At 52.6% G+C, this 24,780-nt stretch overlaps 1 protein-coding gene across 1 annotated transcript; it reads left to right on the top strand.

Annotated features, from left to right (window-relative positions):
* The first annotated feature begins 11,813 nt into the window (after nt 1-11,813).
* Nucleotides 11,814-15,400, top strand: TIFAB (TIFA inhibitor). Its single transcript, XM_035015089.1, is given in 2 exon segments — nt 11,814-11,884; nt 14,305-15,400. Coding segments are annotated over 2 exon segments (606 nt in total). The 5' UTR covers nt 11,814-11,852; the 3' UTR covers nt 14,879-15,400.
* The last annotated feature ends 9,380 nt before the right edge of the window (nt 15,401-24,780 follow it).

Raw genomic sequence — 24,780 nt, 5'->3', positions numbered from 1 at the left:
TAATAATGCCCCCTGTTCTGTTCTATAGGCCTATTGAAGAACTCAAATTAATCGATGTGTGTAGAGTGCTCTCAGCAGTTTTGCCACACCGTTATCACAGGTGCCTGAAAGTTAGGACAGCCTCCCCTGGGGCTCCATGGGGGAGCCCATCCCCCACCCCCAGGTAAATCGCCATAACCAGTTCGAATGCTGATGCAGCTGTGTGTTTGCAACACTTAAATAAGAGTCCTCACAGTCTTTCCAGTGATGAGAGAAAATACCAGAAATGAATGAAACATTGTGTTCTTGATTTTTTTTAAGTGTTGGCATGGGGGGAGGGGGGAATTCAGTTCATACCAAAACATCCTACAGGCCCTTGAACTTGTGGAGTACAGAATGAAAGGGGGCTGGGGGTTGGCAAGATGCAGTTCTGCTCCCTCACATCTCCCAGGCACCTCTCCAACTGCACGAAGACAGACGGGGTTGATGCCACTGAGAGAGAGAGGAAGTGAGGCAGGGGGACTTCTGGCCCCGACAGAGGAGGGACTCCGCTAGGGTCCCAGTGAGCTGACTGCCCCACTCAGCAACCTGTCCTCCAAATGTACAGGCAGGAATCCAGCAATTGTGCTTCTTGCTATTTACTAAAATGTGTTGAAAACTTAGGTCCACACAAAAACCTGCTCATGGAGGTCCCTAGCAGCTTTCTTCATAATTGCCAAAAAGTGGAAGCAACCAAGATGCTCTTGAGCAGGTGAATGGATAAATAAGCTGTGGTACATTCAGACAATGGAACGTTACTCAGCGCTGATAGGAACTGAGCCATCAAGCCATGAAAAAAACATAGAGGAGCCATAAATGCATATTACTAAGTGAAAGAAGCCGATCGGAAAAGCAATGTGTTGTGTGATTCCAAATACGTGCCATTCTGGAAAAGGCAAAACTACAGAGACAGTAAAAAGATCCGTCGTCGCCAGGGTTTACAGGGGAGAGAGGCATAAAATTGGCAGAGCACAGAGGGTGTTTAGGGCAGTGATTTGTCCAAACCCGTAGGATGTACAGCACCAAGCGTGAACCGCATGTAAGCTGTGGGCGGTGAGGGATACCAACGTGTCCATGCACGTTCATAGATTATGATCCATGTACCACTCTGGCGCAGGATGTTGATAGGGGAGGAGGCTGTGTGTCAGGGCAGCGTGTATGTGGGAACTCTCTGTACTTTCTGCTTAATTTTGCTGTGAACCTAAAACCACTCTAAAAATTTAAGTCCATTAAAAATAACATACAGGCAAAAAAAACCCCACCTCTGGGCCCGACAGTGCCCCCTAGCATCCACAAACTATAAGCTTGCTTAGAGTGGGGCTTGGAAGTTAAGTATCAGAGAACAAAAGCCTGGGGGATGTTTTGCTTTTGCGAACTGCGCTTATCCATAACTTGTGCACATGGGGGTTAGAGGGACGGGTTAGGGAGGGAAGGAAAGGTAGGATGAGGCTGGCATTTGCCAAGCCCTGGCCCTGGGTTGGTAGCCAGGTTCCCAGGTTTCAGGGCAGGCCAGGTCTTGGCTTGTACTAAACGCTCACAAAGGCCTGCCAAGGAGGAAGGGGCAGCCCCTGGGCTTTATTTACGGTGTTGGAGGCATCCCATGGTCTGCAGTGAGCCTGTCAGCAGCAGGACTTGCCTCTGAATGACCGAGGGAGTTCCAACAAGGTCCAAGACCAGCTGAGGGTATAAGGAGGGCTTCCTCAAGCAGATGATGCCAGGGGCGGGTCTTGAAGAAACAGCAGGTGTTGACTAAGTTAATAAGGAGGAGCAAGTGTCCCAAGACTGGAGGGGAGGAGCGAGGAGGAGCCGTGAGAACCACAGTGGTCCTGGGCCTCAAGTGGAAACCCAGGTCTTTGTGCAGATGGGTCCGGAGGGGAGTAGGTGCCCATCCCAGGGACAGGTCGGCTGGCAGCAGGCAGAGAGGCGGACAGAGGACCACGCTTATGAAGCAGCAGGGACGCTCTGAGTCAATGGCCACCAGACAGAAATAGCCACGCACTAGGCCACTGGGTCACAACTTCGCCAGGCCTCGTTGGTGATTTACGCTTCATGAGGTGACACAGTCCCAGGGAGCCTCTGGAAAACCACTTGGAGAGGGAGCTCTGTTGGCAGGATTTCTCATTTTCTCATCACTTTTCCATTTTCATGATAGAGTGCCCCCCGGGGGCCAAGGGAAAGGGAAAATGCTTTTTATATTATATTAGTGGCCATGTGGAAAAGACATATTTCCCATGCCGTTCGGTTCAGAATGAAGACGCACATTTGTAAAGCACATGTGAAAAAGGTCATGCATGAAGGGTATGAAATATTTGTTGTCGTGGCTGGGGCTAGTTTTGTGAAATATCATAGGACAGGGAGAACAGGTTTAAGAGTGAGAAACCCCTGGGGAGAACGTGAGCTGCTGGTCTTAGGGACACCTTTGCAAAGCAAGGCACCAGACGGTGTTTGTGAGTGAAGGGGGCAGGGCTAGGTTGTATATTCATGTTTGCTTGTACTTGCATAAAGAATATCTGGAAGGATGGATGCTCAGGACCTTGTTGTAGCAGTTATTACCTGATGGGAGGGGTGAGAGAGTCTTGCAACTCTGCTTCTTTTTATCTTTTCAGAAATTGTGAACTATGTGAATCCATTACTTTTTCAAAACATGACATGAAAACAAGACAAACAAAAAGCCTTTCACTCCGTGAGTCTGCATCTCAGAACAGGCTGAGAACATTCTGAGAAAGATTGCGTATTTTGTCTGGAAAATAAATCCCCGAAACTCAACTTCCTCCCTCTAGCCGTGAACCCAAGCAAGTCCTCTGGGTTTGGAACCATCCAGACGTCACAGCTCGATGCTGCAGCCCCTTTCTCTGATGGTCCCGGGGGGCGGTGACCACTTGTGCTTTATGAGGGGCTGTGGTTGTACCCTAGTAAGTAGGACATTCAACAGGACAGCAGAGACAGGAAAACAAGCTGGGTGATGAAGGCCAACCTGCTGCATCAACCAGCCTTTGGGGCTTTGACAGGGTCAAGGGTGAGATTGGAGGGGAAGAGCCAGGAGGAGCTGTGAGCGATGATGAGAGCAGAACCCCGGGAGCTTATGCAGAGGGCTGAGGGGGTAACAGCCTGCTCCTTCTCCTGTGGTTCTCCTGACATCCGACTCTCTGAAACTTCTGAGTGAGCCTTTGTTTGTGCACGGCCCCGTCTTGGGCACCCGCTCCTCCTCATTAACTTAGCCAACACTCGCTGTTTCTTCAAGACCCACCCTTGGTATCATCTGCTTGAGGAAGCCTTCCTTATACCCCCGGGCTGGTTCTTGGACCTTGTTGGAACTCCCTTGGTCTGATGCTTCTGGGTCTGCCTGGTTGGTATTTGTCTGAGTGCCTGTCTCTTGCACTAGCCTGGATCTCTATGGGGGAAGGGCAGTTGGCTCCTGTGCTCGCGCAGAACCCACCCAGGGCTGGGCGCAGAGGAGGCCAGTTGCCCCTGGGCTCAGCCTCTTCCTTTGGAAGAGGTCCAGGGGCCCCGCTTGGAAACACAAACAAGCTGGAACTTGGCTCTGGAGCCATGCTGGGGTCGGGTCCTGAAGTGGGCAAGTCGGCTGAGCTTCTGTTCTGTTCTGTGTGTGGGAACAGCTATTAGTCCCTATGGATTCAGAGTGCATGTACACATCGGGGTGGTCCAGGAGCTCCAAAGCCTAGGGATCCTACTGCCAAGACCCCCACTCCCTGGAAGTTTCCATGGTCTCATTTTTTGGGTCCCAGACTGAAATGCAGTTCATGTGGAATCTGTCACCTACTCCCAGAGTGGGTTTTCTGAATGTCACTGGTTTTGAAATTCCAATAGGTATTAAACTGGTAAAGGAGAATTAAAAGCAGACAATTTAATTTTGCAAAACAAATCCACAGAAATTGCTGGAGGGCCTTTCCTTTGTTTTGGCAAAATCCAGCCAGATTGCACTAGCCATGGTGATGGCAGCTTCTGGAGGTGGCGTCTGAGGCTCACAGCCTCAGAACTGGGCCGGGCGATTTCACCTGGCACCAGAAGCCCCCATGATGTAGCATTCTTCCCAGGAAATGTGGGTCCTCCTCCAGCTCACGATGACAATTCCAAATGCGGGAGGTGCCTTGAGGCGTTAGGGATGGTAGGGGCGAGTGGACACCCCGTGTGGGCAGCACAGGCCCCTCAGATTCCCACTTCTGGCGGCATCTACACAGCGGTGATCAGTTTTCCTTGTGAGTATGAGCCAACATTAAAGTTAAAGAATCAAACTTCTAGGAAGAGTGTTAAATTATGACCAAATGCAAGAGTTTTGAAATGCTTTGAACCTCTGGGTTTCTCTGTCTACTGTACTGAGGGCTCAGAATTTGGCTCACGGGCTCTGATTCTGGGGCCGAAACCCATGAAAACGGGTACCCAGTGGAGGCTGTCTGGCCGTAGCTTTGTTTAGAAGCCCATGGTAACAAACGCAGAGCACTGACATTAACCCTTGCCCTTAAAATCTGTGACGCCAGGAACACCAGGAAAGAACCGAGAGCCAGGGCATAGGATCCTGTCTACGGGCAGGAAATGATGGACTCAGGCGCCTGGCAACTCACGGCCTGGATGAGTCGTCGACGTTCCCCCTAACACCTCCGTGAGGTTCATATTGTTTAGAAAGAAACCAGTTGACAACGTGCTGTGTTATTGCAAATGAAGACTATTTCTATGCACCAGTATAAAGATGGGAACACAGAAGTAACAGAAACTACAAGGTGAATTTGAGTGCTTTTTGTTTTGTGTTGTTATCAAGGTATATAAAATATTTTATTCAACCTGATATGGTCAAATATGGTGCATTGTCACCATTAATCATAAATCTTATCTTTAAGTAACTCTTTGTAGGAAAACTTCATAACCACATGAATTTGGACCCCGACCTTAGTTAGATGGTATACAAAAAGGATCACAAAATGGATTAAAGGCCTAAATGTAAGACCTAAAACTCCACAACTCTTAGGGGAAAAGCATTCTGATACTGGATTTTGCAATGATGACTTAGATGTGACACTAAAAACACAGGCAAAAAGTAAAAATAGGGACATTGGATTATATCAAAATTTAAAACTGCATCAAAGGATCCATTAACAGAGAGAAATGGCAACATATGGAATGGGAGAGTATTTGTAAATCCTATATCTGGTAAGGGGTTAATATTCAGAATATATAAAGAATGCCTACAACTTACTAACAGGAAAACAACTCAATTTAAAAATGGGCAAAAGACTTAAGCACCCATTTCTTTAAAGAAGACATACAAATGGTCAACAGCACATGAAAAGATGCTCAATATCACTCATCATCAGGGAAATGCAAATCAAAACCACAATTAGATATCACCTCACATCCATTAGGATGGCTACTGTTAAAAAAAACCCAGAAAATAACAAATGTCGGCAACGATATGGAGAAATGGGAAATTTGTGTGTTCTTGGGGCGGGGTGGGTGGGATGTAAAATGGTGCAGCCGCTGGCATCTGAAGCTCATAGCCTCAGAACTGGGCCTGCGATTTCCCCTGGCACCAGAAGCTTCCATGATGTAGCATTCTTCCCAGGAAATCCTCCAGCTCACGATGACAATTCCAAATGCGGGAGGTGACTTGAGGTGTTAGAGATGGTGGGAGTGAGTGGACACCCTGTGTGGGCAGCACAGGCCCCTCAGATTCCCATGGGGGCAGCCATGGTGGTTGCTCAAAATATTAAACATAAAATTACCATGTGACCCAGTAATTCCACTTCTGAGTATGTAAGCAAAGGAATTGAAAGTGAGGAATCGGGCGCCTGGGTGGCTCAGTTGGTTAAGCGACTGCCTTCGGCTCAGGTCATGATCCTGGAGTCCCTGGATCGAGTCCCGCGTCCGGCTCCCTGCTCGGCAGGGAGTCTGCTTCTCCCTCTGACCCTCCCCACTCTCATGTGCTCTCTCTGTCTCATTCTCTCTCTCTCTCAAATAAATAAATAAAATCTTTAAAAAAAAAAAAAAAGAAAAAAAAAGAAAGTGAGGAATCAAACAGATATTTCTACAGCATATCCACGGTAGCATTATTCACAATAGCCAAAAGGTGGAAGGAAGAAACCCTGGTGTCTGTTGACAGCTGAATGGATAAACAAAATGTGGCACATACAATGAAGTAATTCAATGGAGTACTGTTCAGCCTTAAAAAGGAATGAAATTCTAAAAAAAAAAAAAGGAATGAAATTCTGACACATACTGTAACATGGATGAACCTTAAGGAGATTGTGTTAAGGGAAATAAACCAGTGACCAAAGGACAAATACTGTATGATTCTACTTATGAGGTACCTAGAGTAGTCATAGAAACAAGGAGAATGATGGTTGCCAGGGGCTGGAAAGAGGGGGAAATGGGGAGTTTTTAATTGGTTTAGAGTTTCAGTTCTGCAAGATGAAAAGTTTCTGAGATGAGTCGCACAACAATGTGATTATACTTAACACGATGAACTGTACATTTAAAATGGTTAAAATTGTAAATTTTATATATTGTACGTTTTACCATAGTTTAAAGACCGATAACTATTTGCAGAAGGAGAGCTCTTTTTTTTCTCCCTCCTGTTGCCATCAGATCTGTACAGAGTATTTCTAGGCACCAGGAACCACCTAAATTCCCACTCAGAGGTTTTTTTTTTTTTCATGGTATGTTAAAAGTCTGCCTTTGAAGACATGCTAATTTCAAAATACACTTTATTCCTAAACTTTAGTTAAAAGTACTTCTGCTAGGCTTTTACCTCACTTAATTAAAAACAAAAAGCCCATGTTTGATGTGAGTTACGCTGTGTTTGAGGCCATCTTTCCTAGCCAGATGCATCCTCTAAATAAGAGCAAGCTGTGTTTCTTCCCTATGGGTTCTTGACTGAAACAGAAAGCAGCCCCAGGCAAATCCTTCTGACCAGGCGAAAGCTGCCCCCTCTTTTTTTTTTTTATAGATTTTTATTTATTTATTTGACAGAGAGAGAGATAGCGAGAGCAGGAACACAAGCAGGGGGAGAGGGAGAGAGAGAAGCAGGCTTCCCGCCGAGCAGGGAGCCCGATGTGGGGCTCGATCCCAGGACCCTGGGATCATGACCTGAGCCGAAGGCAGACGCTTAACGACTGAGCCACCCAGGCGCCCAAGCTGCCCCCTCTTAAAGTGTTAAATGAAGATGATGGCTATAGGGCGGGCATGATAATTCCCATTCTCCAGATGAGGACACCGAGGAGGCCGGAAAGGAAAGGAAAAAAGTGACTTGCCCCAAAGTCTGTCCACAGCAGAGGCAAGGTTGGCTCCGGGTGAGGGCTCCCTCCCTGCCCTTTGATCCTCTGCTGCTCTGGATGCCGTGGGTGAAGGTGGAGGGAGTGCATGCTGGCCAAGACCAGGCTGCCTCCTCCTTCCCCAAGCCCCTGCTCCCCTGGCCACCCAAGGGATGGCCCTTTAGCTCAGCGAGGAAAAAGGAGGTCAGAAGCAATAGGTAACTTCTAGCCTTGCTAACACTGGCTCTGTGTGGCCTGACCACCCCACGGGATGTTAAGAGCCAAGAAGGCCTCAGAATCCCAGGCGCCCGTCCCCAGGCCTGCCTCAGGCACTGGTCAGGGCTCAGGGACTTAGCCCTTAAGTAAATGTTTATTAGCGGATTTAGCAATAAGTAAAATTGACATGTATTAAGCACTGAGCATAATCATGAAATTAGGCTTAGCGGCAACCCCTGGAACAGGGGAGGGAGTGTGGGCCCGAATGGCAGAAGCTTCTGAGCACCTTCTTCTCACCTTTTCTGGTTCCTCTGCAGGTCGGGGCCACCACAGTCACGCTGGCCAGCCCAGCCTCCATATGGAGGCCCAGCCAGCATTCTGGGAGAAAACACAGAGGGAACAAGCAGTTGGGGCCCCCGATAGCCACTTGCTTCCCACCGGGGCTCAGGCCAGAGACTAGCAGAGCTGGTCAAACACTGAGAGATTCCCCTGAGAGGCCTCAGTAAAGGGGGAGTTACCTTTACTGAGATAAAGGTACCCACCGTTACCTTGCAGTTATCATTCTTATTAGCCAAGAGCATGGGCCTGGGGGAGGAAGAGACATTTCCAGAAACTGGTACTGACTCCCACCTTCCTCCATGTGGGCTTTGTCCCACATCCCACCCTGCAGAGTCAGCCCAAGTGTCCCCTCCTCCAGGAGGCCTTCCCTGGTGTCCCTCACCCCCGGTAGGTTAGACTCCCCTCCTGGGGTTCATGATTCTGTGCACCCCACCCCCCTCACAGCGTCTATCTCTATGAGTTACAGGTGTTCTTTTTCTTACCTGAGAGCTCAGTGGGGACAGGGAGCGACCAGTCGGATCAAACTAACAATATATGTATATACTATGTATATAGTATCACAACAAACATAGTAACTCTATCCACATTCCTCTTACCATGCATGTGGCCCTGGCCTACCTGTGTGCTTCCCATGCACTGACTCTCTGGGGGCCCCCTCCCCGGAGGGCCCCAGTATTACTCCACTTTACAGATAGGGAAGTCTGGCTTCTCATCCTTGCGGTGCTGTGCACGCAGGCTGTGTTCTTGCGCAGGCCACTTACCCCTTCGGAGCCTGTCGTCCTGGCCCCTGTGCTTGGAAGCTCTGCTCCACAGGCCTCCTGCTTCCGGTTTTATCCCCACGCTCCATGGGTTGGTGTTCTCGGGTGGCGTTTGCTGTGGAGTCACCTGGGGCCATTTAAGACCATTTTGAGTCAGAGAAGCAAGGACTCTGTCTCCTTGCCACCCCAAGCACTGGGCCTCCCTCATGCTCTCCTCCCCAGCTCCCCAGTGGTCCCAGGCATGACACCTCCATCCTTTTCATCACCCTCCCCTTCCCCTGAAGCGCACGCTGCTAGGTGTGCGGGTGCTGCCACCTGGTGGTCACAGGCCGCCAGGACATGGTGGGGTGGCTGCCGCAGGCTTGGCTGGCTGCAAGCTGGCCCCTCTCTCTAGGCAGTGCTCTGCCCGCCGGCCAGGTGGAGCACGTTTGCAGGAGGCAGGATAGCTGGACTGCAGAGAATGCCAGCTAGAAGGCACGGCAGCTTCCTGATTAGGCCCAAGAGCGCTGCAGAATGGGTCCGAGTCCTAGTTCTGCTGCTTCGCAGATACGAGACCTTGGGCTAGTCGACTGATCCCTGGGAGCCTCAGCTTCTTCACCTGCCAAATAGGTAACCTTGTCCTCCTCTGTTGGGTCCACATGCCCCAGCCATCACCTGGAGATTCTTCCCAGAGCACCCCTTTAACTTCATTATCATTTAAAATGGAATTTATGTTAAATTCATGCAAATGAGGTATTCAACTCCAAATTACTTTTTTTTTTTTTTTAAGATTTTATTTTTTTGAGAGAGAGAGAGAGAGCACATGAGAGGGGGGAGGGTCAGAGGGAGAAGCAGACTCCCCGCCAAGCAGGGAGCCCGATGCGGGACTCGATCGTGGGACTCCAGGATCATGACCTGAGCCGAAGGCAGCCGCTTAACCGACTGAGCCACCCAGGCGCCCCCAAATTACGTTCATTTTAAGCAAAACCTGGGGCCTTCTGAGAATCTGGGGTTTGTGCAAGCTGCCAGGCTGCTCCGCCAGCCCCTCTCACCAGAGGCGTCTACCCGCTCTTCTGTTGTTAAGGGTTCGACCACGAGCAGCTCTCATGCACCACCTTCTTAAGCCCGTTCTTGGCACTTGGCGTGGACCTCAGCGCACCAACAACAAATCATCCTGATTTCACAGAGTAGAGATCGGTTCAGGGAGGCCGAGTAACTTGTTTGCATTCACGCACTTGCTAGAAGAAGGAATCAAGCCTCACACCAGAGTCTGTCTGACACGAGAATCCTCGCCTGCCCACCATTATAGAAAGCTCTGGAAGCTGTCGTTCTGTCCTGAGTTCCCCAAGCAGCACATGACAGGGACATTTGCTCACTATGTACACTCCTCAGTGTCCCAACACCAACCAAAGAAGGGCCTCCTGGGCCAAGGGGGCCAAGAAGAGTGCAACCAGCACCTCCACTCCCCCTGCTCTCCCTCTCCCCTCGGGGGCCTGCCAGCCAGCGACCTGCAGGACTTGGGCAGGACTTCCGGCTCGCCTTCGGAAGATGCAGCCCGGGCAGGACTTCCTCGTAGCAGCTGAATTCCCTGGCTGTTTCAGTTCTCTCTTTCTGGGAACTGCTCTGAACCAATTTACTGAGGTCACAGGGGTCACGAACACATCTCCTCTACCCACCTACTCTCCCACGCCAGGGCTGGGAGCATGGACCTAGACCATGGTGGCAGGGTGTTGTGGGGACACCGTGTCCCATCCCTACGGGAGGAAAACTAAGGTCCAGAGAGGGGATAGGGCTCACTCAAGGTCATGCACCAAGGGGCAGCAAAGCCCCTGCCCGGCTCTTACCTATTGCCCACTGCCCTGGGTTCCCCAGGGGAAGGCTGACATCCTGTGTGGACCCCTATGGGGACAGGCCTCCTGCACACACCTGGCCCAGCTCTGTGCATGCTGGAGCTTAGAGACATAGTGGAGAACATGGACAATGGGGAGGCAGCCTGTAGTTGATGCTTGCTTTCCTCCAGGGACAGATACACTTCCCGGCTCTGGGGAGCCCCTCTGGGGTGGTCTCACACTGGCTGGGATACACAGGGATGGATGACTGTTTCTAGATCTTCCTATTGTCCTTCTCAGTTACTAAGCAACCAACTAGAGTCTAAATGCTCAGAAGAGAGAAAGCAGACTAGGCCCTGAGTCGTGCCCAGAGGAGCTCAGCCCCCAGGGCGTGGCCAGCCGAGATCTCCGGGGCTATAAGGGTCACCCCTGAGGAACGGGTAAGCAGTGGATCTGGGGACAGTGAGGCAGATCGGGGCCACCTGCGCACTGCACCACCCACCTACATGCCCTCCAAGAGTCCCCAGGATAGCCTGGGTTTGATGGGAAAAGGAGAAAGGATTATAAGCTGATTTGTTCCGGGGCCTTGGGCCAGGGACTGCCCCTCTTAGGGCCTCAAGTGTCCCCTGTATAAGATGGGCATGTCTCCTGCCTGCTTGGTGGGTACAGGGAAGGCTGTATGAATACACTGGTGGACGGTGAACACGTGGGCCATGTGAAGGGTTAGCACCGTGGTGACACTGGGGCACTTTCAGGATGGCCAGGGTCCACAGTGCTGGGCCAGCATCCATCGTGGTCTCCTCCAGGCTGCCCTGGGAGGCCAGCAGAGCCCAGGAGGGGTGGGCAAAAAAGATGGCTTTTCTGCTCTCCTCCAAGACAGACTGTCCACCGTGAGCAGCCGTTACCCCCGCCCCCTGAGGCCCTGCCCTTCCATGACACTCCATGCACGGCTCTGTTGCCCACAGCTCCCTCGGTCACTCCCGATCCAGCCATAATGCTCTCCTCACAGTCAGCCACGTAGGGGGGGTTCCCCTCACTGACCCTCTACTGAAAAAGCCTCTCCTCTCTAAGAGGCCTGGGATGCCTTCGCCCTCACCCGCTTGGCAGCGGAGAAGAGGAACTCTACCAGTTACCAGGACTGGACACAGCTCTCCAGGTCCGTGAGGACGGGCCATGGACACAGGCAGTGCTGACACCCCACAGGGAACCCCACCTCTCAGGGGCCTCTGCTAGCAAAGATCCCAGGCTGGGGTTTCTCAACCTCTCGGCCCTGGGCTTGCACTTCTGCAATGGGAAATAACACTTCCATTTTCTTTCCTGAAGGGAAAAAGGAAGAAAGCAGTGACACGGATGAATGACGTGACACATCACATCCCCACGCTGCAGCTATAACCGCCAGCCCAGGCCCACCCCGGCTCCCAGCCACGTGCTCCTGAGAGCTCACAGCTGCAATGTCAGGCGCAGATGGGCCCCTGGCAGAAAGGTAGGTGAAGGTCAGGGGGACTGGAGCCACACCAGCCAGGGGAGAGGGCCTGGTGGGGCCAGGAGCAGGGTCCCCGCTGGCTTCTCGCCAGGCGCCTGTCTTCCTACAGTCCCGCCCCAGACACAGCACTGGGCGGGCTGCTTTCTGCTTCCCCAGAAAACCCGGGGGGTCCTAGAGACAATGCGGGGGCCTTGTCAGGCCCATCTTATACAGGGGACACTTGACTGAAGGGCAGGGCCTCAGGGGGCCTCAGGGGGCCTCAGGGGCTCTGCCCTGGCAGGGGATTTCTGTCAGCTCTGGAGTGCTAAGTGGAGCGGAAGAGTAACGTCTCCCGAGCAGTGGTGAACCCTAATTTCTGCGGGATTCTCTCGGGATCCTTGCGCCGTGGGATCGAGTCCCGGAAGTGAACTCTGAATTTCTGGCCAGGCCTGAGGACTTGGACACCCAGCTCGGCTGTCCTGGGCCCGGCTTACCTTCCGTACCTCAGGAGGAGGTTTCCCGCAGGCTGGGGCCTGGGATGTGGATGGAGACACATGCATGTCTGCGCTTTAGGAAGAGGGAGGGTCCTGAGGGGCCCGGCCCTCACTATCCGAGTGGAAGGTCCTCACTATTCGCCGACTTCAGCCAGAAGATAGAAGGGGCCGAGGGTCCGGGACTCGGACTACCTGTGACAGGCTTCCAGTCCCACAGCCCTTAAGGACCAGGCTCTCATTTGCAGTATACCAAAACCTGATTTCACAGGATTTTCTTTTTCTTTTTTCTTTTTTCTTTTTTTTTAAGATTTTCTTTATTTATGTATTAGAGAGCGAGAGAGAGAGAAACAGCATGAGAGGGGAGAAGGTCAGAGGGAGAAGCAGGCTCGCCGCTGAGCTGGGAGCCCGATGTGGGACTCGATCCCAGGACCCTGGGATCATGACCTGAGCCGAAGGCAGACACTTAACCAACTGAGCCACCCAGGCGCCCTCAAAGGATTTTCATGTGTGTGTGAGCATCTCCTCATTTAACCATTTGCCAGATGTGCCCCCAGACAGATGTTGTGGCCAGGCCCGGTGAGCACAGGGCAATGGGACACAGAGCAGCCGCTCAGACCACAGCCTGCCCCCGGGGGCCTCAGAGACAGCAGGAGGAGCAGAGCTCAGGGAAGACAGGACAAGGACCCACGTGACTCTGGTGTGTTATGAGAAACTGTGCTGAATGGAGGTGTCCAGAGGGGGTCAGAGGGCAGAGAGAGGAAAAGAGCTTCATAGGAGAGGCCACATTTGAAATGGGTCTTTAACGATGAGTGGTATTTGGGCAGAGTTTGGGACAGAAGATGACTTCTTAGCAGAGAAAATACTGTAGGCTGAAGCCTGGTGCCGGGAAAGTATAGGATTAGTTATTCAAATCCACTCATCCCTTGGTTCCCACTGAAGGCGGTGGCAGGTTCCGCACCATATGGGGTTGGTGGATGTGCCAGAGAGTTTATATTCCTCAAATCCATGCGGGAGCAAAGCCAACTGTTGTAAGCAGCCTTACTGCATGTGCCAGTAAGATTCTAAAGGACAAATTACCAGAGGTGGAGTGGCTGGGACAAAGGATGTGTGCATTTCTCACCGTGGCAGCCTTGTTACTTGGTCTCTGCAGAGCCCCTGTTGGTTCTTGAGCGAGATCTCCCGGCGCTCTCCACCTTCTTTCTCAGGATCTGCCTTCTGCCCATATAGGGAGACATTCATGCCCAAAATGCACTTGGCGTGGTGCCAGGCCCATAGAAGCACTTGGAACATACTGGCTGTTTTTATTCTTTCTCTGGGTCTCCAGGCAGCCTTTCTGGGCCCCCGGCAGCCAGCTGGGCTTCCCGATTCTGTGTCTGTCCACAATTCCTGCTGCTAGAAACCTCTGTCTTCTCCACCAGCTGGGCACTCTGGAGATCAGCAGCTTCTTCTCCTGTTGTCTGTGCTCATTCCCAGCAGCCGATCGGTGCCTGGCTCAGGCAAGGGCTCAGCAAGGGTTTTTTGTGTGACTATTGGATACAGGGCAGGTGTATCCTATCTGCCTGTCCTTCCCTTCCCATGAAACAGGGCCAGATTGTCTCCAAATGATAGTGAGCCACCAAAACCACACCATGAAAGCTGGTATGCCTTATGCCTTGCAAAGACAAGGACAGGCATCCTTATATTACAGAAAAGAAAGCTAAAGCTCAGAGTGGGTGAGTGGTTAAGTCCTACTCACAGAGCGTGCTAGAGGTGAAGCTGAGGCTAGACCCAGCGGGGCTGACCTTCCACACCAGCTCTAGCCTTGGCGCCATCCTGACTTGGACAGAATGACCAGATCCACACTCGGTGCTCTGCTGTGCTTGGCTGGAGGTGGTTCAGGGTCCCTGAGCTGGGCAAGCATGTTTAGGCTCAAATCACATTTTTTGGTCTGTGCTCCATTCTTCCCAGGCTCGTGTCCACAGAGAGGGCCCTCACGGTCCTGCACGTGAGCCTGCATCACCCCGCGCAGGACCCGGACACCTTTGCCAACGTCCCAGCACGGCTGTAGCATGACACCAGCCCGCTGCTGGTGGGGCGCGGCCCGGATGCCCACCTCCGGCTACAGCTCCCCCGCCTCTCCCGCCGACACCTGTCGCTGGAGCCCTACCGGGAGAAGGGCAGCGCTCTGCTGACCTTCTGCCTGAAGGCCCTGAGCCGCAAGGGCTGCGTGTGGGCCAACGGGCTGACTCTGAGGTTCCTGGAGCAGGTTCCCCTGAGCGTGGTCAACAGGGTCGCCTTCTCCGGCATCCAGATGGTAGTCCGCGTAGAGGGAGGCACCTCCCTGGAGGCTTTCGTCTGCTGCTTCCATCTCAGCCCCTCGCCCCTGATTCACAGGCCCCAGGCTGAGGAGACTGATGAATGGGAGAGCACCTCCCAGGAGCAGCTTCCCCCAAGTTCAGGGCACTGGGCTCCAGGTCACCTGGGGCTTCTCCATGGCCGTTCCCTGCCAAGCCCTGGAGGAGGAGCAGAAACACAGCTCTAGAAGGAGACCTCAGACAGCGCTTGCCCCGCCGGCTGCCCAGAGCAAGCCTCACCCGTAAGAGGACTTGAACTCTTAGAGCGACACCACGCGAGGTTGACAAGCAAGACCTGCTTGGTAATAATGAACTGATTGGGCAAACACGAACAGCCTGGGGTGGGGGAGCGCCCTCCACGGTTACAGCTATGCAAGATAATGGGAACTTCATATACTTTTAGAGGCCCTGAGGGGTTCTGAGAGCCTCTCTCAAGCCTTTCCCCACATTTCCCTCCTCTTGTCTGCCTAGGAGTTACTTTATGTTGCTAATTTTGCCTGCTGCTCAAGAGCTGGAGTTTGAGGTTGCACCAGGAATGCATGGACACATGTAACAATTACGTTTGTGGTAGCTCGGGGTTACCTTGGCCTTTCAAATACCCACAGGCACTCCGGGCTTAGGGAAGCCTGTGTTTAATAAACTGCAAGTATTTCATTAAGCTGGCATACCCAGTAGGATTCCCTGATCCCCAGATGGGCTGCATGCGCGCCACGTTGTCACAGAGGCGGGGGCGGGGAAATAGAGAAGAGGTGTAAGAGGAAATTGGAAAGGTGGGGGCTCACATTTCTAGAAAGGATGCGGGCAGAGCTCAGGGTTTCCGGGGGGTGGGGAGCTGGGGGCTGGGCCTGCCTGGAAATCCGTTGTCCCGGTCATCCTCGAGTTCCCTCACCCTATCATTTCTGGATCAAAGCCTTGGCTGATTAGAGGGCCAGGTCTTCAGGGAAAGGTAGCTTCCCAGAGCAATGGGCTCTTTCAGAACTAATTCTATGAGAGGGTGGGGAGGGAGGTTGTGGTAGAATTTAGCTCAGCCGTTATTTTACTCAAAGTGGGTCATATACCAATGGGGGTGGGGTAGTCTTTCAAAAATAAGGGACAACTAGGGGCGCCTGGGTGGCTCAGTCGTTAAGTGTCTGCCTTCGGCTCAGGTCATGATCCCAGGGTCCTGGGATCGAGCCCCGCATCGGGCTCCCTGCTTGGCGGGGAAGCCTGCTTCTCCCTCTCCCACTCCCCCTGCTTGTGTTCCCTCTCTCGCTGTCTGTCAAATAAATAAATAAAATCTTAAAAAAAAAAAGGGACAACAGCCCCCACTCTCCATGTCATCCTAGTGGCAGTGGGGGTTGGAAGTGTCATTTAGAAACAGCGTTCATGGGCACCTGGGTGGCTCAGTTGGTTAAGCGACTGCCTTCGGCTCAGGTCATGATCCTGGAATCCCAGGATCGAGTCCCGCATCCGGCTCCCTGCTCAGCATGGAGTCTGCTTCTCCCTCTGCCCCTCCCCCCTCTCATGTGCTCTGTCTCTCTCTCTCTCTCTCTCTCTCTCTCGCAAAAAAAAAAAGAAAAGAAACAGCGTTCACCTGTGTAAAGAAGGGAGGGGCCTACAAACTCAGGTGGTCATCATCATCCTAGAGCCTGCTCTAGGATATCTGAGACACTGAGGCCATGGTGCTGCCAACCAGCTGGCTCACAGCCTCAGGCCTCTTACCACGTCCAACAAGGCTTTCAACACTCTCTACTTCCCACCCGAGAAGAAAAACCCTTTTGCACCCCAGGCAGGCTACAACGAGATTCAGCTACACTGCCAATTCTTCCCGGGGAAGATAGCATTGGGCGGAACTCAGGCCTGTCCTGGCTGGGGAAACTTCCCTTCTAATAGGGAATAAGGCAAGGACACTGAGATTACAGACACAAGGCACAGGAGGGCAAGGGCTGCAAAGAGAGGGGGCTGTCCAATATAATGAATGGCCCCTCGGGGCCCCCAAGCAGTCCTTCACTCAGTCATTCAACAAACTTTCACCAGATGTGAGGCAAAGCCCCAGGAACCCACAGTGAACTAGGCAGGCAAAGTCCCTGCCCTCAGAGAACTTATGTGGGCTCATGAAAGACGCCTGTGGAGGAGTTAATCCCTTCATTATTTGATCCACTGTTACTGGTGCTCTAAATGTGTTTTCGGTCTTGCAGCTGGGGTTAGCATTCGCTGTACCATTAAGTGGCCATGTCTGCTGAGTGCTTACTGTGTGCTCAGTGCTTTGCCAGGTGCCATGTGCCTTGCTCAGCTGAATCCTCAAAACACCCGGACAGATCATGGTATTAACACATTGCATCGATGAGGAAATCAAGACTTAGAAAGGGTATCTTGCCCAACATCGTGTCACTCACTAGCTGTGTGATCTTGGGCAAGTGACTTAGCCTTCTCTTGTCTCCATTTGTCCCGCTGGAAAGTGGGTAAGATAATAGTACCCATCCACCGGGGCTGTTATGACGGTCTTAGGAGGGGGCATGTGTAAATCTCGTAGGGAAACATCTGTCACACAGTAGGCACTCAGTATGGGTTAGATACCTACCATGGTGAGACCTAAGAGAGGGAACATAATAGGTCCATAGCCAAGGGCTCACCTGGGATGCATATATGGAGCTAGAGGCGGTTGGAAGCCTGGCAGACCGGCTGCAGAGCCCAAGAGCGCACCTGCATTCTGTGATCACCTGATAAAGGGTTTTGTCTTTGCCGGAGACCCGGTGGGCAGTCAGGAGGGGGCTTTCACCTGTTGCTCACACCAGAAGGCCCAGTATTCAGAGTTTGTAGGATGGGAGACACCCTGTGAGGTCTGGCAAGCAGAAGAAGCCCACTGTTTTGGAACTGCCTTTATATGTCACACACAGATCCTCAGTGTAGCGATGATCCCTCCAGAGACCAAGATGTTCCCCAACTCGGCTAGGGAGCAGCCGTGCACCTACAGAACTGGGAACCCACAGCCTGGACACTACACCTGATCTTCGAAGGCAGAAGAGAGGAAGCTGGCTGGGGCCATGCACCCCGGAGTCCCAGGGGGCAACTCCCCCACTGCCCTTGAGAGGGTCCTCTCCCCTCCAGGAAACAGCAGCAATCCCTCCCCGCTGGGGGTCTCTGAGAGGAGACAAGCTGCCTCCAGATGAGGAGTCTGAGGTTCAGAGTCAGGCATCCCGGCGTCCCTCCGAGAGCACAGGATGAAGCGCAGGGCATGCTGAAGGACGTGAGCCAGAGACAGGGCAGGAGGGAGCCAAGACACATCCCGCTTGTTTCAGACTCTGTTGATTCACAAACTCTCCTTGCAAAACTCCCGGCTTGCCTCGCACCAGCAGCAAAGCTCTGGCCCGGGCTAGATTCCATTTTTCTTGAGTAGAGAACCGCTCAGATCACCAGGTCCCTGCACCCACTCCCATTTTCACACCTGACACCCCTTTCCTTGGCCTGCAGAGACAGCTTGAGCAGGTCACAGAGACCCTGCCAGCAGTGAAAGCTTTCTCTCGCTCCCACGCGTGCGGGGCAGTGCACGCAGGTGAGGGGTGCGCGTGCATGCCCACACCGACACAAGCCATCCGCGCCCGCTGGGGTGTCTCCCGCCCGGGGCCTCGGTTGGAATTCCTGCTCTGCTGCGCCCTAGTTCTGTGACCTTGAATGAGGGACTGAATTTCCCTGCTCAGTTTCTTCTGGAAACCGGGAAAGGTAACAGCTGGCCGTGGTGGTAAAATGAAGACCGCATATAAAGCACCTAGGGCAGCGCCTGGCACATAGTAAGTGCTCGATCGCCGAGTTAGCTTTCATCGTCCAGTCCAAGGGACCGAACTGAATGCAGGCAGACCCAGAGTCTCAGCTCACACACACACACACACACATCGGCTACAAAGAGCTACATCAGCTACACTCAGGCAGCCCCCAGAGCACTACAATTCTGAGACCACATCTGGAAATCTAGGAAATCATCCCCTGTGCCCTTTCAGGCATTTTAACCCTCCCGGTCCTCTGCTTTTCCAAAATGGGAGTCTTCCCAACCTGTCTGTAAGTGAGACACTGCAGCCCCCTGAGCCCCGTTTTGAGGGAGACCCGAGAACCCCCCATAAATATGCAGGGCTCTGAGGCACGAGCAAGCACCATGAGGCTATGATGGCAGACGCATCAGACAGCGCAGTCCTGGCTGTGGCCTAGAGCAAGGGAGGCCACAGCTGGGCACCCGCAGTCCCATGCAGGACATCAGAATGCTGTAGCCATCGTTTTTGTTGCCCTGTGAGACTCTGGGCTCCACGGAGATGGGGACCACGGGTTGTCTGCCGTTGTGTTCCTGGTGGCCATCAGGGAGCTGGCCAGAGAACGGCTGGACAGACAGATGGGCAAGGAAGTGGTCATGAGCCAGGCAGGCGAGGGCATGGCCGAAGCTTATAGTGATGGGACAAGAGACGGGCCGGCTGGCTGGGGCAGCAAGGCTCCGAAGCCGTGGGCAGACAGTAAGTCTCTGCCTGCTCTAGGCCCCGGTGGGGAGAGCCCAGATCCTCTAGCTGGGGCAGAACGCGGCTGGTGCTTCTCCCTGGTGCTTGAGCCTCTGCAGCCCAAACCAACCCAGAAATCTGGGTTTTGGGAATTCTGTGGGACAGCTGCGGGAGGTTGACAGATCTGACAGGTCCCCAAGTCACTGAGGATAGCTCTCAGGCAGCACTTCCTGCCCTAAGCAGAAGCACAGAGCCCCCCCACACACTCTAGGAACACACCGCCTCCCTAAGCCAACACCCCACCTGCACAGACCAGAGCTGTCCCATCAAGAGATTCCCTGTGGTACAGAAAGCTAAGAGGTCACACTGCGGGAGGCATCCACATTTTCAAAGAAAGGACCAGAGAGGGTGATGTCTACTCTGAAGGAGTGGGTTTCGCTGTAGAGAGAGTGGCATTAAAGATTTCACAGGAGGCCAATAAAGGAAACATTTCCCTTTCCCCTCAAATGGTCACTTAGCCAGGGCCTGCCTCAAGGTCTGCCTGTGACTAAGTAGAGCTGAGACGGGGTTCTTTTTTTTTTTTTCTTTTTTTTATTTATTTTTTTATCCCCATACATTACATCATTAGTTCTAGATGAAGTGTTCCATGATTCATTGTTTGTGCATAACACCCAGTGCTCCATGCAGAATGTGCCCTCCTCAATACCCACCACCAGGCTAACCCATCCTCCCACCCCCTCCCCTCTAGAACCCTCAGTTTGTTTTTCAGAGTCCATCGTCTCTCATGGTTCGTCCACCCCTCCGATTTCCCCTGCTTCATTCTTCCCCTCCCGCTACCTTCTTCTTCTTCTTTTTTTTTTTTCTTAACATATATTGCATTATTTGTTTCAGAGGTACAGATCTGAGATTCAACAGTCTTGCACAATTCACAGTGCTTACCAGAGCACACACCCTCCCCAGTGTCTATCACCCAGACACCCCATCCCTCCCACCCCACCCCCCATTCCAACAACACTCAGTTTGTTTCCTGCGATTAAGAATTCCTCATATCAGTGAGATCATATGATACATGTCTTTCTCTGTTTGACTTATTTCACTCAACATAATCCCTTCCAGTTCCATCCACGTCGTTGCAAATGGCAAGATCTCATTCCTTTTCATGGCTGCATAATATTCCATTGTATATATATACCACATCTTTATCCATTCATCTGTCGATGGACATCTTGGCTCTTTCCACAGTTTGGCTATTGTGGACATTGCTGCTATAAACATCGGGGTGCACGTACCCCTTCGGATCCCTACTTTTGTATCTTTGGGGTAAATACCCAGTAGTGCAATTGCTGGATCATATGGTAGCTCTATTTTCAACTTTTTGAGGAACCTCCATACTATTTTCCAGAGTCACTGCACCAGCTTGCATTCCCACCAACAGTGTAGGGGGTTCCCCTTTCTCCGTATCCCCGCCAACATCTGTCGTTTGTTGACTTGTTAATTTTAGCCATTCTGACTGGTGTGAAGTGGTATCTCATTGAGGTTTTGATTTGGATTTCCCTGATGCCGAGCGATGTTGAGCACATTTCATGTGTCTGTTGGCCATTTGGATTGAGACGGGGTTCTAACAAGCGGAGAATGGACTCTGCCTAACAGCCCACCGAGTGGCCAGGCTGCTGCCAGCAAAGACATGGGCAGAAGCAAGTAAGCCCCATGCGGTGTGGATGGTTCCTCGCCACCCCCACCCTGGGCTGTGCAGGGGAGACCTGCCTCCCCCTGTACCTACTGTGGGAGCTCCGTTCTCCCCCCTCAGCTTCCAGCCCCTGACAGCTGTGGTGCTGATGTTGCCGTCAGGTCAGCTGGTCCCCATACCGACCCTCCAGCTCTCTGTCGCTGCGGCAGCCCTGCCCACATCCTGGTGCTCAGGTCGTTGGCCAGCACGCGAGGCCCCAGGCCCGGGCAAGGCTTCGGGAGAGCAGCAAACAGACCCAGCTGCTCTGTCTCTAAGAGGAGATGCCAAGTTAATGAACTCTCTTCACATTGCAGGGCTGTGATGCCTTTTACCTTGAACATGAACTCACAGGCGGATTAAAGTGAACTAAAACCTACCATTTGAGTTACATTCTCAGCTGATTGGAAACATGCATTACCTCCCCATGACCGGGCCGCGAGAAGGGAAGTTATTATTTTTCTTTTAGAGTTTGTAAACTCTTTATGGCTGAGGCAGCTTTAATCCTGCTGGGGGAAAAAATGATCCGGGAATAAATTGCTCTCATTTACCTTTGTTTTCCAATCACACGCTCCAGTGGGAACAAAACATCCTAAGTGAAGGGATGTGGGAAGCCAGGTGATCCCCGACAGAAGAGTTTAATTATTTTCTTCTTTAAGCATGTGAGCTGAAAAGGCTTCTAAGTGCCGTTTGGCATGGGGTTTGCTCCACAAAAATGTGCACTCCTCCAATGATGCCTGCTCTCCCCGAGCTCCTACTATTTTCTGCCTCTTCTTTCCAGGGGCAGGTAGCCTCTATCTCGCCACCGTGCCTGGCTCCAGACCTTTGGGAACCAGGAAGGAGCCCGAGAAAGGGCAGATTTGAATAAAGATCAAATCACAGTCCTGGAAGGAGGGAAAGACCCGTGGGGCCTGGAGTTCTGAAGGGGGCTTTCTGTCCTCCTCTGTTATTTCTCTGATCCTCTGTGTTACCTAACACAGAAATTACACAGAGCAAGTACCGAGCAAAACCGTCATGACGCCCAGGCTCTGAGCCAAGCATTCTAACTGCTGGAAGGAGCCCCAGCTGAGACATCCGCCTCTCTTGCCTTTAAAGATGCAGAGGCAGGGGGTAGGGGGGTGGGGAATCTTCACAATAAAGCAGAGACAGGGGCCTTCCAAGGGAGAGCTTGGTCAGGCAGCCAGCCACGGAGTTTCCATAATTGCTTCTCTGAGGGATCAGGATGCCATGATATCATTCTTCCATTCATCCGCAGCTTGCTGCACATGGGTTGAGAAGATGGATCCTATTAGGTCACCTTGCTTGGGGGAAGGGGGTGGGGGTAGAAGAGGATGCGTTTCAGGATCCAGTCAAGAAAACAAAAACCACTCTAAGTATTTTAAAAATGTAACTCAGGGAATGAAGTACACAGGTGATATATCTCAGAAATTAGCCAAAGCAGGAGTTGCTACCAGGGCTCACTCCCACTCCTGAGGCTCCAGAGGCAATCGAGAGCAATCCAGAGCAGGCACTGCCCGGCACAGAGCTAGAACGACTGTGAATTTTCTCTGCAGAAGCTGGGACCTCAGAGGCAGAGGCCATCCGGAGGGGGCTGGAGCTGAAGAGGAGATGCACCTGCTGCTAGAGACTGCCCCCCTCCTCCCAAGGCGAGATGCTGAGAGAGAGGGTGAAATATCCTGGCTTCTCCCCTTGCCCACCCCTCGTGGGCTGAAGGCAGCAGAAGGAAGCTGATGAGCAAGCCTGGGGAATGCACCCTGCGGGGTGGACTCCCCCGCAGTACAAAGCAGAGAAGAGAAGTGAGAGAGATGGGTCTGAGGGCCAACAGTCAAGGCCAGCTCAGGGACTATGCCCACTGCAGTGTGCCTCAGCCCCCGCCTAGGCCCTGGGCCACCAGAAAGGGAGACGAATGGGGGCCCAGCCTGGAAGGCTCCACTGCCTGGGGGCCTCCTGGAGGCAAAAGGCAAACACAGATCACCCTCCCATAGGTCACCCCAACCACATAACCTTTGGCATCAGTAAGAAAGGAAAGAGGAGGGCGCAAGAGGACAGGAACCGTACAATGAGGTCCAGAGAAGAGCTAGGTGCGGCCATCCTGGCCTAGCCCATACGATCCTCCAGGGGTGCCTGCTTTGACACCCCCTCTCTTCCCATCTCAGAGGCAGGGCAGCAGAGCAGGGTCCAAATCCCCACAGCCCTCCAGGTACTGACTCTAAAACTTGCATCATCCCCCAAGCCACTGATCCTCATGTACAAAATGGGAATGCTATCCGCACCTCCCTCCCCTCCATGGAGGCTGGAACACACATATGTGGATAATGGAGCTTAGCATGCACAGCTTGGAAATGCTCAATGAATGCCAGCCATTAATATTGACTGCCACCTCTCCCCAAATGTTTCTTCCTCCGGAAAGCTCTCCAGCCTCTTCTTCTTCTTCTTTTTTTAAATTTTTAAAATTTATTTTTGTGAAAGAGAGAGAGAGAGAGAGCAAGCACAAGTTGGGGGGTAGGGGCCAAAGGAGAAGCAGACTCCCTGCTGAGCAGGGAGCCCGATGCGGGACTCAATCCTAGGACCCTGGGATCATGACCTGAGCCAAAGGCAGACTCTTAACCGACTGAGCCACCCAGTCGCCCTCTCCTGCCTCTTTCCACAAAGGAATCACCTCCCTCCTAGCTCCAAGCCTGTTTGGGGACACTCAGAGGGGATTTCGGGCAGTGATCCATGGTATCAACCATGAGAGGTATTTCCTCAGCTGGGAACACGCGTTCTTGCTGTGCGCTCTGCACCACGCCAGGGCCTCCCCGCCAACAGGGCCCCGAGCGGGGCGCAAGCATGCAGACCCGTCTGTGGATGGAACAGCCCCCCGGCGCACAGGACGTCCTCAGTGAGAGTCTGTTGCCTGAACGGCAAGAAAATGAGCTGGGAGAAGGAATTCGGGTGGGGTGAAAGCAGACCTTTAAGGAATGAGGCTTTGAGAAGAACCTCAAATCACAACAAACCGGCCGGTTGAACAGGGTAAAATGCACTTTAAACAACTAATTACTCAGGAGGGAAAGAGGCCAGAGTGAGTGGTTTGCTCGGTGAATGGAGTCACTGTATCTATTGGACCCTGAGCCCGGGAAGCAAGGACAAATCCCCGCAAGGCCATGCAGGGCCCACACTCCCGATTCTTCTGCTCTCTGCCAATAGGTTTTCCTGTTTCCAGATGAGTCCGATCTCCCTGGCTCACCACAGGTGCCCAGCCCACCACCATCCAGAAATACACGCGTGAGGTGCGGCGCTCCCAGACTTGGACCTCTGCCCCGGGGAGCACTGGGAACAAGCAGGCTGGATGCTTGATGTCAGAGGTTTCCAGAATCAGCCCTGGGCCTCATTACTGAGAAACACATGGTCCCCTGTGGACACTTGTTGGAGGCCAATGAAGGAAGCGAATAATCAGGGGGCTCCATCTTTCACTTTTACGTTCCTCTTCCCCTGGGCCTGCAGTTGCCGTGCAGATTTCAAGTTGAAACGTCAGGAAAGCCTCCTGTGGTCTGACTTCTCCGTCCCCGTTCCACCCACCCCCACCACACACACAGACTCACACACACGCCTGCCTCTGGTCTCTGTCAAGCACCCTGGGGAAAGCGTTGGTTAGAAACCCACAGAACAATTAGGAGCTGTGAGTTTGACTCCTCAGTTAAAGAAAGAGAAAATACCTCCACTGGAGATTCTCAGCAGGCTTTACAAAACCAGGGTGAATGTTCTGGCTCAGCTCAGGGGAAACACAGAAGCTGAGGAGAGATCTCATTATAAGAATGGTAAGGGGTATTTGGAGGAGGCCAGAATGTTCTGAATGAAGAAATGCCACATACCCTGGACACAGGGTCCTGGGGATGCTGGAAGAGCTAAGTCTGATGGAGAATGCAGGGGG

This window comes from Mirounga leonina, unplaced genomic scaffold, assembly GCF_011800145.1.
Source record: "Mirounga leonina isolate KUSES-001 unplaced genomic scaffold, KU_Mleo_1.0 Mir_168, whole genome shotgun sequence".
Classification (NCBI taxonomy): Eukaryota; Metazoa; Chordata; class Mammalia; order Carnivora; family Phocidae; genus Mirounga; species Mirounga leonina.
This window is presented reverse-complemented; position numbering and strand designations above follow the sequence as displayed.